At 42.9% G+C, this 15,585-nt stretch overlaps 1 protein-coding gene across 9 annotated transcripts in view; it reads right to left on the reverse strand.

The window, feature by feature from the left end:
* mcf2lb (mcf.2 cell line derived transforming sequence-like b) overlaps positions 1–15,585 on the reverse strand; it is a 37,141-nt gene that overhangs the window by 4,847 nt on the left and 16,709 nt on the right. For 8 of the 9 annotated variants that reach the window (XM_070975495.1, XM_070975493.1, XM_070975496.1 and 5 more), the window contains exons 3-25: positions 15,249–15,363; positions 11,568–11,658; positions 8,088–8,207; positions 7,821–7,937; positions 7,264–7,413; positions 6,969–7,093; positions 5,878–5,992; positions 5,663–5,782; positions 5,029–5,220; positions 4,737–4,928; positions 4,471–4,630; positions 3,636–3,697; positions 3,469–3,554; positions 3,242–3,308; positions 3,040–3,155; positions 2,584–2,653; positions 2,393–2,485; positions 2,213–2,305; positions 1,975–2,100; positions 878–1,099; positions 670–762; positions 262–340; positions 64–136 (exon numbers count right to left, since the gene is read on the reverse strand). In XM_070975495.1, coding sequence (XP_070831596.1) covers positions 64–136; positions 262–340; positions 670–762; positions 878–1,099; positions 1,975–2,100; positions 2,213–2,305; positions 2,393–2,485; positions 2,584–2,653; positions 3,040–3,155; positions 3,242–3,308; positions 3,469–3,554; positions 3,636–3,697; positions 4,471–4,630; positions 4,737–4,928; positions 5,029–5,220; positions 5,663–5,782; positions 5,878–5,992; positions 6,969–7,093; positions 7,264–7,413; positions 7,821–7,937; positions 8,088–8,207; positions 11,568–11,658; positions 15,249–15,363 — 2,677 coding nt within the window. Of the gene's footprint in view, positions 1–63; positions 137–261; positions 341–669; positions 763–877; positions 1,100–1,974; positions 2,101–2,212; positions 2,306–2,392; positions 2,486–2,583; positions 2,654–3,039; positions 3,156–3,241; positions 3,309–3,468; positions 3,555–3,635; positions 3,698–4,470; positions 4,631–4,736; positions 4,929–5,028; positions 5,221–5,662; positions 5,783–5,877; positions 5,993–6,968; positions 7,094–7,263; positions 7,414–7,820; positions 7,938–8,087; positions 8,208–11,567; positions 11,659–11,932; positions 12,479–15,248; positions 15,364–15,585 lie in introns of those variants that run through there. The other variant, XM_070975498.1, reaches the window with a different exon arrangement.

The raw sequence follows: 15,585 nt of genomic DNA on the forward strand, positions 1-15,585 counted from the left end.
TCTAACTAAACATTACATTTAATTTGTGACAGAGAATAAATGAGGTGTGGAACCCAGACTTACCTGAGACTTACTGCCCCGCTGGGCACAGGAGGGAACTGGAAAACTGGGTCTGGTGCCCTCTGCTGGCTGGCCTCTGAAACACAGAGAACGACCACTTCAACATTAGATTTTTCTTTAATAATCATTACTAACGTCATAGTGTCAGTTTCTGGTAACACATCAGTCTAAACATTCAGAGTCCACCCTCTCTCTCTGTACCTCTGCATGCTTCCAGCTGGGTTGTCAGAACCTTCCTGATCTCATTTACCCAAGTGGTTTTCACTTCAGCCGTCGGCGCCTGAAAGGGTCAGACAAATATTAAAAGACTCAGTGTAAACTGTATAATACGTAGCACTGTTACCTGGAGGCAGACATCCATATGCATCCATATGCAAATGTTCAAATTCAGCACATTGTACTGAAAGGATAAGCTCTGTGTTAGTTTGTATTCTACTTGGTGTCAACACATCAGCCTCACATTTATAATCACATAGACAGAGGAATCAACTGTTGATGACAAAAACAATACCAGTCAGATCAAATCATTGTGGATTCTGGTCATTTTATGGGATTTATTGACAATTAGAAAACACCAAAGAAAATCCACATTTTTATGTGTGAATGTACCTGAACAATATAGACTTCTTCTCTGGAATTGCACCAGATTTCAAACTTCTTGTTGTCTCCCTTTGCATTCTCAGTAATGCCGACTGCACTCATCTGTTACAAAGCAAGGCAAGGTAATAATGCATAACATTGTTTACATACAACCGGATGGCGGTTAAAGAGACAAATGCAGCAACATTCTCAGTGTTGCAGCTGCAGAAGTGCTCACATTCAGAGAATGCTTGAAGCTGTATGAGGGAGCTTTCTCGTAGCCCTCTCCGTTCTCCTCCCTCCTCTTGCAGAAGAGCAGGGCCTTCTCGTGGAGGAACAGGTGCCTCTGCATGGGCTTGAAACGGGCCAGATCCTTAACCTTTGCATGACCTTTCTTGTGCTCTGTCCACACGCTGAACGACCCCTGCATGAGCAGCTTACCCAGCTCGCTCAGATTACCCTGAGAGGAGAGAGTTAAAGACAGATAGAGCTGATCCACTCCACGCGTTCTATAATATTGCATAGAGACCATAATTTGATATTGAAACTCAATTTTGGCTCCATTGAATGTCTCTGGGTTCTGTCTCATCTGTGTTCATCTGGACAGTCTGTGTTCTGACCAGTGTGTCTGTCCTCTAAATGATGTGTCTGCGTTTTCATGGAAGCATCTGCCTTGACTATATGTGACCGTCCCTCCTAATAAAATATTAAGACTGTCTTTTAAAACGGATGCTGAATTTTGCACAGAACCTCCTCATGTCCTCCTTTATCCTCATCCAAACTTCATGAATTATGTGCAATTCCAAAGAAATACAGCTTTCTGGATCTCCACCTCTCAGTCTATTTAAACCTATACAGCAGATAAGGGCTGCAACTAAAATGATTTTCATTACCAGTGATTTTCTGGATCAATCTATTAATAATTTTAGCAAAAAAATGTCAGAAAATATGATGATGTCTTCAAATGTCTTGTTTCATTCAACCAACACTAACTAAATCCCAAACTAGAAAAGTACCAAATTCTCGCATTTATTGCAGCTCTACAGCAGATTTAATGCTGAAAATTTGGTTTCATTTTATCAGTTTTTTTAATTCATATGTGACCTGTTTAGAAATAATATTAAAAGATATATTAAACATTAAAATATTTTTGTTTTACATGAGTGATTGTGCAAATGAAACATCAGATTATTTTGAAAATCAAGCATTTTTAAAGGAGTATATTCAAATTCAAGCATATTCCTAACCTGGGAGAAAAGAAAGCACACTTAAAATTATGCATTTTCCAAACTTTCAAGACTTTGTACAAACCCTGCATCATCTTCAGTGTCCTACCTCATATCCTGTAATGGCGATGAGGTGCATGGAGTCATTGACAGCCTTGAGGATGCCTAAGATAGAGGTCAGTGCCTCCTGCAGGTCATCAGCGCCGTCACAGCTCTTACTGTACTTCAGCATTTCCTGCAGTCAGAAAAACACGATAAACATGCAGCTCTTAATAATGACAGAAGAACAGAAACCCCGCTGAGAAGACAGCCTAACATTGCAGATGATTCACTTGATAGCACCGTACCTTCAGTAGCAGCTGATATTTGGTAATCCTCTGAACAGGCTTCAGCAGGTAGGAATCTAAACCCAGCTTATGCTCCAGCTTTTTCTGACACTCCTGATGGAAATAAAAAAAGAATTGTGTCAAATAAAACACAATAAAAAATATTATGTAAAAACTTAAAGGTGCTGACTGTCTGTTCACCTGGAAGAAGGCGCAGTCTGAGCACTGCCTCCAAAGGCTTTCAGAGCGGGGCTTGTTGTGGCAATACTTCTCATAGATCTGCAGGTCCGTCATCTGGAGGAAGGCAGCGAAAGCCATTTGTATTCAAGGAACCTCTTCATCAGCATGGATGAATTCACAACTCTGTGCTGAAAATCTCATATTTCACTCACCCTCTGTAGAAAACACCTTCCAACCAACTCTGGGCAGTCGGTGTACTGCTCCAGCTCCCTCAGAAACGTCCTGGAAATGACAAAATCGTGTTACTGATGGAAGAGTGGAAGATGATGAAGAATGAGAGAAAAGATACAGGCATTTGAATAAAGTGCTAATTGGCTTTGATGGCTAAGCAGTGGTGGATTCAGGCTGTTCGGAGGGGTAGAAAAAAAGGGCTTCAGCTGCATGCGGTGAGGGAAAGTCATGATGCATTTACTACACCTATAATACAAACACACAGGGAGCTATTAACTGTTACTATATTACCCTATATATTGACTAATTTCTTGCATGTGGGCAGTCTATTTGGCACTGCATCATGTTTCCCAACTGGAAGGGCTCCAGTGAGGCTAACATCATGTAAAGTCACATGCATTTATATCATGAACGACAGGCAGATGGCGCTCCTTCACCTCCTGTGGAAGTGGTAGATTTCCGGCATGTTGCCGAACAGAACCTCCTTCTTGTTCTGCAAAGGAGCAGGGATGAGGTGAAGCATTGCTGGATTATCCATCTCAGAAGCATATCCCTGCGAACACACAAAAACGACACGTGAAACTTGAGACACAAGTGAAAGCCAGAGAAGAACAAACACTTGGTGGTGTGAGCAAACACCTGCAGGACGCAGAGCAGCTCCTCCACGTAGGCTCTCTCAGTCTCTAGAAGCTCGTTCATAACGTGCCTGCAGACAGACGCAGAGTCAAATGAAGGATTTGGGGGACACTCTGGCACACTCAGGAAAAAAGACTCACAGCTCCAGAGATAACGAGAGAACTGTTTTCACAGAGTCCATCTGCCGTGTAATTTGATTACAGGCGAAAGAGTGGCGGCTGATCCCTCACCTCCTGAGCACCGCCAGGTTCTCCTCCTCCTCTGACAGAGAGGCATGTCTGCTGTTACTGTCTCCGTTGTGCAGTTGGCCGTTTTCCTGGGGGGAAAATCACTGGATCAGTGTGATGCACAACATACAAATACAAACTTTAGAGAGCAGTATGTAAGCTCCACTCACTTTGTCACAGTTGTTCCCAGAGTCTGTCTCTGGGCAGCTTTTCTCCTGCTGTGCTCGGTGTGCTGTGGCAGGGGAGAGGAAGGAGAGTCAGGATGTTGACCTGCTGCACCCTCCCACTGATGTCAGTGCAGATGGGTTATCTATCCAAGTTGTGGCTGCATTATATTTGAGGCATCTTATTTTTTCTCAAATTTTTCTGTTCGTATAGATAATGGCAATGTAATCGATCTAGACCTTAATGACTGATTAGGCACCTGTAACATACTGTTTGTCTTTTTGATGATGTTGATTGATGCTGCTATTGTCACGTGTTTTTACATTAAATAATTCTGTAAACACACCTTCATATTTTGAACAATTTGTTGAGCAACAAAATATTAATATAATATGAAGTGAATCGAAGAGTTTCTTTTAAAACCATAAGATACAAACCACAATCCATCCACGAGTGTGAGTTTTATGGATGCTAAGAGATCACTAACATTTCTAAATTCACAAGTACCTCAGTACTTGTACCTCTTACATATAATCGCTGGATTCTTATGTCTACAATGAATATTTTCCTAAAATGTACCTTTCCAAAATGGGTGACAGGAAAGGTACAGTATAAACTACAAATGAGTCATATTATCCATCCACTCCACCACACATTCAAGGGCTACTGAAAATGGAGTCTAAATGTGGAGCTTGATAATGTACCTTTGAGGGCTACACATAATGTGAATAATATCAGCACCGTGCAAAGAATGAAGAGCATGAAAGCCTCTAGAAGAGTCTGAATAGGCTCTGCATTGTGCGTAATAAATGGTTCAGGTGTGGATGTGTAGGGACTGACCAGGTGAACTGAGAGGGGATTTGATGAAGGCTTCAGGTCTGGGGGCTACAGGCTGCACCGGCCTGGTCTGTTTGGCTGCTAGCTTCTTCAGGCTGACCCTCCTCTTGTCAAACATCTCCTGCATGGACGTCTGCTTCTGGAACACCTTCTCCACTTGGTCCTGATATTCAGGAAGTTACCAAAGGAGCGTCAATACCCGACATGTACTGTAATACCAAATGCTTATTGAAGTCATTTTCCTGTCAGCTCATTGATGTGAGTCTTACCCTTAACTGCTGGTTGAGCACTGCCTCATATTCTCTCCAGATGGTATTGAGGTCTGTCAGTTGGTTCTGGGCCGCACTGTCCAGATAACTCTCCAGCTCCTGTAGGGCTAACTCCGCCCCCTCATGTGACTGACACTTGTCTACTGGCTGAGACGCCAGCAGGTATATGCCATCATCAACCCACTTAGAAGCCTGAGGAGGACAGCGGGGGAGGAAGAATCAATAAAATATCAAGAAGCAAGACAAGGCAAGTAAACTGGGTGTGTGTGTTTGTGTGTGTGTGTCTCCTTACCCTCTCCAAACAGTGGTGCAGCTCCATGGCTTTGAGGAGGTGGTCCTTCTTGGCTCTCAGGTTGCTGCTCACATTCTCACTGATTGCTCTGATCTCACTACATTTGGGCTGAATGGAGTCCTCGGCGTAGTGGGAGTTCTGGATCAGCTCATCACCCTCACGGGCCAACGACAAGGCTCTGTTCAGCACCTCCTGTGGGCCAGTGTGGAGTGATTAACAGTTTTTGCCAATAGGTGGCGCTTCACAGCAACATGATACATAGGCATGCTGTAACGATCCATGATCCAAAGAGCCATGATGTCATTTCTCCTTGCACAAAGCCTGAATATTTCAATACAGGATTTAAGTATTACCCCAAAATCATGGCCACCGCCAGGAAAATCAAACCTGATTGAAATTTGTCTTTTGATGCAGATCTGGATCCAGATCAGGATTAAAAAGTGCTTGATGTATTGTGCAGCTTTGGAAGAGCGATACACTAGCATAGTTTCATTAAGAATAAGAGTACTATGAATTATTATTCAGAAGCAATCAAGAATTATATTACAACAAACTCACATTACAAAGATATTATTCATTTATTCACACCACGGTTAGATGAAGCTTTAATTGTGAGGGCTTGGGTATCACTTACACAGACTTTCTCCTCATAGGTGGTGAGTTCACAGAAGATATGGTCAGCGTGGGCTGGGCTGATCCCCACCTCGGAGAAGGTCGCCAGTTTCTCAGACACTTGATCCAGCAGAGCCCTCACCTGCAGCAGAGGTACCACAGTCAATTTCTGAGCTTAAAAAGGGATGTGGACTCAGGTAAGGATGATTTCACCTGAGCTAACAGGCTCCAGCTCACCTCTCTGTAGTTGTGCTCAAAGTGGCGCAGCTGGAGACACTGCTCCAGTTTGGTCTGATGCCTCACCCAGAACTCATCAAAAGCCCTTTCCGTCTCGTCCAGCTGAGACAGCAGTCTGAAAGAGGAGCAGAGGAAGACGTTGGAGCAGCAAGAGATGGAGAGAGTGAAGAGAAATGAACAGAGCAGAAAATGTAGTGGGGATGATGCCTGATACATTTTGATAGTTTTTCTGTGTGTTTGCATGTATGCACGTTATGTAGAGCTAATGCCTGTTGACACAGGAATCAGTGCCCGCAGTGTTGCTTAAAATACTGCACTGACTGACCTCAAAGCACACTGCCTTGCCAACTATTAGCCCTGAACAAATCACCTGCCACCGGCAACAACAACCAAAAAAGTCTGCTGGCTTTAGTCTATGTTACATGACAGGCAGTTAAATGAGATAAACAACAGTTATAGAACTATATCTTTAGTCCAGAGCTGATACTGAACATACCATAAAATGGTAACGTGTATCTTAAGTGTCTAGTTATGCAATGGTTAGAGGTAGAGGAGGTCTACAATATGAATCAGTTTGTTTAAATACTTAAAATATAAGAAGTAATAATGTCAAATACCCATCACAAATCATCAGAGTACAGTATGTTTTAACAAAACACTAAGAGGCTGTAAATTGAAAAAGTTTTGTACATTTGCTTAATGGTGTCACTAATTATCAATTAACGCAATAAATTACATGACTATTCATAATCAGCTGTCTATTTTAATAATTCACGCTTTATATTCAGTTTCTGAACAGTGACAGTGCCACTATGTGTACTTTTTGACACCTCATTATTTAAGTGTCAACAGTAAACCAAAGAGTGTGTCATTGTAACCTTAATCATTCTCCTTTGAGGATATGTGCTAATGTATAACGGTTGGAACCTGAGCTGATGGTGAGAAATGAGAGAGCAGATGTGTTAAACAGCTGAAACATTATCACTTCCATCTGCTTATGCTAATGATTGTTTTTTCTTCTGGAGAAAAAGAGCACGGAGGCTGGTTTTTAGAAGCCATCGTGCAGCTCCGTCAACTGTAGTGGTCCTCACCTTTGCACTGTAGCCAGGTTCTCCAGTTCATCCTGGTTCATGTTGTGGTCGGGGTCTCTCACTACGGGCTCATTGATGCTCTCCAGCAGCCTGCTGCCCTGACCTAGAGCCACCAGCAGATCCTCCTACACACACACACACACACACACACACACACACACACACACACACACACACACACACACACACACACAAACACAGAGTGATATCCAAATGCATCACTAATATACACTCCTGATAGACTATAGACAGAGATATGCAGAGACATTATGTACGTGTGTGTTAATGGTGTTACCTTCATTTTGTCTTTCTTGTTGGTGTGTGTGCTCAGCAGGATGGTTGTAGCCTGGATTTCATTGGGGAGTTCAGTTTCAGCCAGCTCAGTCCCAAACGACTGCAGGGTCTGTGCTGTTTTCTTTACCATCAATGCAAAGCCTTCGATAGCCTGATGCACACGAGACACAGCAAAGCCTGTCAGCTTGCACGCTCGTGGTGAGTCTAAGTCAGTTTTTATTGGCTGCACATTTTATTGCTGTTGTGCTTTTCTGGATTCTACTAAATTAAACACTTTTAATGGTGGGTTTCGCCCTAGAGTAATGGCCATGTTTTGATTATGTCATTACCATTTATTATCTTATATTGCACTATGTTGACATGTATGTAAGACACAGCCAGCAAAGAGGTAGTTTGAGTATCTCATATTGAACTTAGAACTTTCTCTTATTTGTCTTTAGCTTTTACATGGACTTATTTCACTGTATGTATTTGTATATCTTGCTCATAAACTGCCTTGAATGGCAGAGTGTTCTGTGGACATGCTAACCCCTGAGGTGGTGTATACAGCGTACATACAGTGCGGTGAGAGATCCACTTCTCATGGCAGTACTCCTGAGTTCCCCCAAGTTCCTGGGTCAGCTGGGTGCGGTCGATGTAGGAGTGCAGCTCAGTTATTGAGCTCAGCATGATCACCTGAAACAGTTACAAACATATTGTTCCATAGTAATTCTATTATCTAGCATTTTAAGAGCATTGTGTTGAAATTTTCTTTCTTCAATAAGTTGAATTGGATATATGAACCATTGACATGGTGTTTCCAGAGGTAAGAGTGACTGTACGCACCGGCACCTTCATCTTGAACTCATCCTTGTTGAATTTGAAGAGGATGTCAGAGAGCGTACGCTGCAGGAGGGTGGTGGGCCTCAGAACCAGGACCAGCTGGAGGTTCCCTGGGAAGGAGCCCTGAAACGAGAGAGTTGATGTCAGTTGACTGTCATTTGTGCAACAGAGGAGGCAGGATGCTCCTCCACCCTCCTCCAGTCAATTATAAATCACACTTGAGCACGACATGCTCTGTTCTGTCTGCTGGCAGCCTGCATCTCCTATATTTCTCCTTCCCTTTGTCTGCCCCTCTGCGTACCATGTGATGCTTTCGCATGGCTCAGGCATGTATGTGGAGTGTGTAGAGAAGAGAATGGGAAACATGTGGGGGGTGTCGGCCACCGTCCTGCGGCAGGGACATTAATCTTCATGTCCTCTGAGATACTTCTGAATGAATAATGAGGTAGAAAGAGTCGCCACCAACTCACACGTGTGTGTTGTCACATGTATTCTTCACTCGGCACAATGGAGACTTAAACTGGCATCATTTTTATGCATTTGTTAGTATGGAATGATGCACAAGGAAAGGTTTTCCAGACAGAAAAGAAAAGAAAAGAAAAGAAAAGAAAAGAAAAGAAAAGAAAAGAAAAGAAAAGATGTTGTCAGATTATCCTGCTAAAATCTAAGGTATTATGCTATCGCTACCACACACTCAGCTCAGCCAATAGAACCAATAAAATGCCAATTAAAATGTCATGACTGACCCTCACGGACAGACTAAGCGCTGCAGTGAAAGCAGCTGGATGATGAGGGTGGACACTGATCTCCCCTCCTGAGGCAATGCAATTGTTAATGCAACTTTAATCAGCTAATGACCTAAATGGACGGTTTGCCGGATTGGCGGCCCTTCCCGAGTGAGTTGGGGAATGCTGGTCTAAGCAGAAATGACAGTGAATACATCGGTAATAGAAACCACTCGGGACAGGCACTGTTAATGGAATTAATAAATCAGTTCAGTGTTTGTCCTTTCTGACCTGCCAAAACCAGAAGGAGCAGTGTGGAAATGGTCCCTCACCATCTGGAGAAATTAAAGGTATTGTGGGACATACTGCTGACTTTATTATATTCTGTGTATTTATGGTTAAAGGGTTTAAACATGTTGGGCAGCACTTTCAAAAACTGCTTTCCCAAAGGATGTCTGGCAAGAATCTATACTTTTTTTAATTGTCAATAAATCCATAGAAAAAATTAAAAACTGATCCTGATCCTGCCAACAAGAAGTCCATGTATAGCCAAAGCATGATATATCTTATTCCTCTGTGCCACACAGCTCTGTCAATGTCCATAAAGTATTAAAAACACATGAATGAGTCAAACTGTTGGGTGATGTATTCCTTCATTATGATGAATGTAGGTGCTGCAGTCTATTTTGAGTCAGTCCCACATACGCCATCCTGGTGTCATAAATCCTCACTAGTACACCAAATTTGCAGCTGAAAATCGTCCCCGGCTGATACCTTGTTTCAGCGATTTGAGTATATGTGCAAAGTATGCTAAAAACTACAGTTCCCAGATGGGTAGAGAAGTCAGAAAATATTGAGAGATGCACTGAGGCATTGTTGTTTCTGGTGTTTTCATGGGCTTTGTTGACAGTTGCAACACTACAGAATACACCCGACCTTAACCTTTAAATGTATAATGCAGCTTCGAAGCGTTCAACCGTGCCGCTTGGATCTGTTGTCACTGGCAGTCATGGTCATGGTCTACTTGTCCTCTGTTCTTTGTCATTGATAGGCTGAGAGATAAAAGTAGACACACACACACACACACACACACACACACACACACACACACACACACACACACACACACACACACACACTCAAAGCCTCAAAGAAGCCAGATAAATGACAAGCCAGGGGGGTATGCTTTAGGGACTGACAGTTACTCTGCAGACTTAATTAGGACCAGTCTATAACACACATGTTCAGCCATGCGTTTCCTTGAAACACACTGATCTACATTCACATGAGCAAATGTATACACAAGTGAGCTTATACACACAGACACACAATAAGACAAAAGCTGTCGTTTGACAGTGTAAACATTCAATATCCTCACTTCTCCTCTCTCACACACAGACATAGAGACTGAATAACCTCGCTGAGTGAATACATCAGTGTACGCTCTGACTGCAACCTGCTGTAGCTCATGAACTACCCTCCACTACAAATATACAGCAGCAGCTTGAAGAGAGCCAGCTTTCATCATCACCATCATCATCCATTTAGCAGCCTGGCTGAATCATCCCAAACAGGACATTATTGCAGGCACGAGTGAATGCCTCCTATTACCAACCTGTCAGCCTGTAAAAGTCCCCCTTGTGGGATTAATAAGGCTTGATTTAATTTGAAATGAGCGATGTGGTCCCCCACGTCTCTCGAGACCACGGGTGGTGATATTCATCTCATTCTCTCTCTCAGATACTTCATCTTATATCGCTCTCTGCATTGAGGTATTGCTTTGCTGCCTTCATGATGCTGTGAGGATCTAAATGACCCAAAACATTGCTATTTTATGTAGAACCTTGACATTAAATTACTTTTTAATATGCAACATGTCTGAAAAATACAAACCCTCTGTTTCCTGTGTTTTGACAGCAATAAACATGTCTGCACTGCACTGGCTGGGAATCATGGTACTAAATGTTTATTGTTTTAGCCCCCAAAAAGCAATATGCTGAAGGATCGTGTGATGGGGGTGATTCTCCCCCAAGCTTTCACACCCCCCTACAGAAAACATAAAGCACAGATGAGAAGATAAGCATTTCAGTTCCAAGAAGAGAAAACCAGAACAGCTAAAATGAATGAAAAAGAGCAGAACCCTGATTACTTTTAGTGCTCCACCACTGAATCAGTTCTCCATCTAAAAAACAGGGTGTAATAAACAATTAAGCAGCAGTGAAAGTGGTGATAACTGTTTTGCTTCCTGCAGAAGCATTCAGCAACTGATTCCACTGCCAAATGAACCTCCTGAAACACAGCGTGCCCTTTAACCTGGCGAGTATCATTTATCTGTTAATTAAGCAGACTCAGTATCTAAATTCCCTTTTGGCCATTTGTGATGTGCAAATCCATTTTTCAGAAGTAAATAATGTCATGCAGAGGTGATGAATGAGGCATTAAAATGAATGAGTGAACAAAAGAAACATCATCTCCCCATTTTTTTTTTTTTTTTTTTGGCATGTGGCTGTTTATTTGTCCCTGTAGCTATGGAAACACATGGCAGGCTGTGATGGTGATGGGAGAGAGTTCAAGGACGGGGTTGGCTCATATTAACCTCCCCCACAGGGTGGTAGTGATATCAGTGGTGGAGCTGTGGGACAGAGATGTGGACGCTCTGACCACCTCTCTGTGGCCTGACAAACCCCTTCTCAAAACACTAGACAATGCAGACAGAAAGTAAGCGCATGGTCAAACACACACACAAAGACAAACTCACTGCAATGCGAAGCAGGGTCCCCTTGACGGCTGCCCATCGGTCTTGCCGGCGATCGATGACCAGGATGAAACCCACATCAGTCGAAGACAAACTGGAACACATGTTCACAAATTTAACAATGATCTATTCTACCAAGCTAGATGAGGTGAGCAGAGCTTGATTTCACAACAAAGTGAAGCAAGTGACAGGGGCTCAACTTTTAGCTCTCACTGACAGAAAATATGAAATCAGACACTGCAGAGTTGTCTGGACGGCCACAGGCAATGTCTGTACGACAGTGTAATGACTGCTTATAGGCACTTTTAGGAACAGAAAAGCCCTCAGTAAACACAAGAGCTCACAGAGGCAAAAGCACAAAAACATACATGTTGTTTTCGATCGCCGTGTGCACAGTGAGACAGCAGAGAGTCTAATGCCTGTTCACAGCTCGCTGCTTTGTTACACTGCTCTTTATCTTCTTAGACAGCTGGTGCAGTCCATAAAAGGAGAAGCCGTGAAGCACCTCCAGATTTCTTGGCCTCCAGCCCCCCAGATCTCTCCCTGCACCCCCCCTCCTTCCACTGCTGTCCTCTCTGGTCCCAGGAAAGAGGAAAGCTGTTTGGTTTACACTCCACCAATGATCATTGACCGCCAGGCTCCCATATACATACATGAAAACATGATTCCCCTACAACATAGGTGCACATGAGCACCCCAACAATGTGTGTCATGCAGAAATATCCAAGTAATCCTCAAGTGTTTGCTTTCATGTCCACCATTCTGGAACTACTAAATAAACAAACGGGGTGGCAGCAGGTTAAAAGAGCAGTCCTGAAAATAAAGGCAAAATAAAGCTCGGGAGATGAGGATGTGTCTCAGAGGCGGATCCAAGTATGCTGTGCTGGTTGAAGGAGAGGAAGCCAAATGTTTTAGACAGTCACAGCATCCAGCCTGTCCCCCCTGCGCTGCATCTATCAGCCATCCAATGAGACACTGGGAGCTGCAGAGACACTAGCCTATCACAAGAGGGCTGCAGAGTGATGAGCAGCTCTAGCGGCCAGTCAGCAGAGCTTTACAGATGTCAGGGGAGGGGACAGGCTAGGGTGCCACTGTAAGCATGAGGGTTTCATTTCAATACAGAATGTTTATTCATGGTGCCTCTCTACTTTCTCTCACTGTATCATCTACATTCAGAGTGGTACTCCTCATCCCTTTTTTCTGCACTTTCCCTCTCCTTTCATCTTTTCCTATTCTCGTCCTCCATCATCCCCACTTCTCAGCTCTGCGCTCAATCATCCACACAGACTCTCAAAGCCACTCGGGCTTTCAAAGCACAAACTGCTTTACATCTCAGCTGCAGGAGAGGAGGAGGAGGAAGAGGAGGAGGTGGGGGGGAGTGGTAACTTTTTCTGCCTCTAAGACATTTACAGCTGCTGAGATGAGAGGGCAGTTTATGATGAAAATACAGCACCCGAGGCAGAGGAGGAAGACGATGAAATGGCCCAAACTGTGTGCTGTGTGTATCAGATGACTACTTTCTGCTTGTGTCCCAGTAGCATCTAATAATAATAATAGTAATAATAATATATAATACATATATTTTAAGTCATATCCTGTATATTGGGACTATGGGTGTAAATGAAGCTATGGCATGGCACATTTTCAGTGTCTAAATGTAAATGTATTTTAAGGGAACTACACCCTATATATATTAAAATATAAATAACAATTTAGAATTTTGGTTAGAAACAAAAATGTAAACAGACACATGAACATTATAAATCATCTATACTTTGTATAGTTAACATATTGTATTGTAAACAGACACAGTCTCGTATGTAAATGGTTTAATTCATAGAACTTGCATGTTGCTGCTGCACATGCACGAGTGTCCTCATAATAATTGGATTTCTCCGGACGAACTGTTAAGCTGTGACTTGTGTAAAAGCTCTGCCTAATAGCAATGCAGTGATGAGGGAAATTTGCTGCATGAATGCATATGCAGACATAGCAACACACGTACTGCTACACCCTCCCCCCTCCTCTGTCGCACTGAACAGAGCAGAGAAAGTGACTGCTTGAATGTCAGGCCATTGGTATTTTAAATTAAGAACAGATTAAGCAGCCAAGGGTGCGTTTGTTTCGATTCCGGGATCTTAGTGTCAACTCTATCTCTTTAACATAAAACCAATTATCCAAACTAGATCCATGAATGCATGCAAAGCCACGGAGAGATAAACAGGGAGAAGGCAGAGAGATGGGAGCATGGTCTGACAAAGGACATAACTATTAATTCATTTACTGAGTGTGCTTATATGTTGTAGAAGCTAAACCTAAATTAATTAGGATCCAGAAAACCATGTGACAAAACTGAAATGAAACACATTTAAGCAGTCAGCCTTGGCTTTAACAAAAAGAAGCATTTACAGTTAATATATAATATGATAACAAACATGTACACATGTATGATAGGAATAACATTAGAAATGATGTCTGCCATTAATATTGATCCAAAGGTTTTTGTTTCAAGTTTGGCAGCAGCTGTTCAAGGTCATAATACAGTTGTAGGACATTTGCTCCTGGCTGTGGGCTGTGTGTGCTGTCGGGGGTGTCGGTCCCTCAGGTGGCTCGAGCCATCTGCTTTTGTATTCACTACAGCTTGAGGCTCAGCGCTGTGTCACCCCTGTGGATGACCCTTCTTCAGTGACCATGAAGGAGGTAAATTTAGACACTCATAATTGATGCAAATGATATCGACCTGTCAGTTGGACTTGGAAAGAAATATTGTTATTGCCCAGAAGTTGAATTGTAACACAATTTACATTTTAAAAAGTGAAATCCTGATTGAAGTAGAAATACATCTTGGAATGCAGAAATAGGCTGGACTCGCTGATTAAAACTGAATAAATCTCTGAAAAAGACGAGACTGGCAAATTCTTTAACAGTCTACAAGCCTTCATGCAGACACATGCCTGTGTGGACAGGTGTTCATGTGAATTCATCACACACAGAGCACAGCTCTGCTCAGCTGCTGCATGCATTATTCACATTCGAACAGTCAGAATCACTGTAGTTTCTATTTTTATGCACTTGCCAGTCCATGCAAGATAAAGGAAGGGTGGGACTGCCAGGGGGAGAGCTAAATCAAGAAACAACAAGGCTAAATGGTGAGGACAGTGTCGAGGAAAGAAAGAAACTGCTCAGAAAACGGGACAGGAGATGGTTTTCTAGAGGAATAGTTGGAGAAAGGGATGGTTTCAACTATTTCCCCTCCCCCTCTTGTCTCATGTGGTCTATCCATGTGTACAAAGACAATCTGCAGAAGGCTGATAAAGACCCGGGGTTATTAATTTGCCATCTTAATAATAAAGGAATCACTGTTCGCTTACAGATATTTATGCAATACACTGACTGTCTCACCCACTGCACAAACCCTCTGCAGCCTGCATCTTCACAGAGTGACTGTGTTTAAGTATCCACTGCCACCTACTGGCAGTCCTCATACACAGTGGGGGGAAATCATCATCACAGACTAAATTTTCCTCTCTACCGCCTCTCTCACTTTGTTACATCCATTCCCAAATCCATATGCTTTCAGTTCACTTGCATGTCATCAACAAGCAGAAAAGTTCTCAAAGTGGGTGGTACTAAAAAAGTGCGTGTTGAGTGTGTGCGTGTATTTGTATGTAAAGGGGAGTTTACCTGGGCACGCTAGTCAGGTAGGTCAGCACGTTATGAAACTCTCTATCCGTGATCTCTCCAAAAGCAGGGAATTCAGGGAAAACAATGATGGGGCTGCCATTATCTCCTCTACCTCCTAGAAAACAGAAGAAAAGAGGAGGCACTGATACTTTTGACATGAATATACAGGAGTTATGTAAGAATGCTTTGTGTATATCTCCTTGGGGAGATAAAGTAATAATAGCTTTCATGCTGTCAGTCTGTCAGTCAAGCTGACGAGGAAAATGCTTTGTGATGTGTTCCAGTGAGGAAGCTGTGGCCACACGGAGGCACTAATGTTAAAGCTGTGTCTGCCATG

The sequence above is a fragment of the Chaetodon trifascialis genome, chromosome 12 (genome assembly GCF_039877785.1).
Source record: "Chaetodon trifascialis isolate fChaTrf1 chromosome 12, fChaTrf1.hap1, whole genome shotgun sequence".
Taxonomy (NCBI): Eukaryota; Metazoa; Chordata; class Actinopteri; order Chaetodontiformes; family Chaetodontidae; genus Chaetodon; species Chaetodon trifascialis.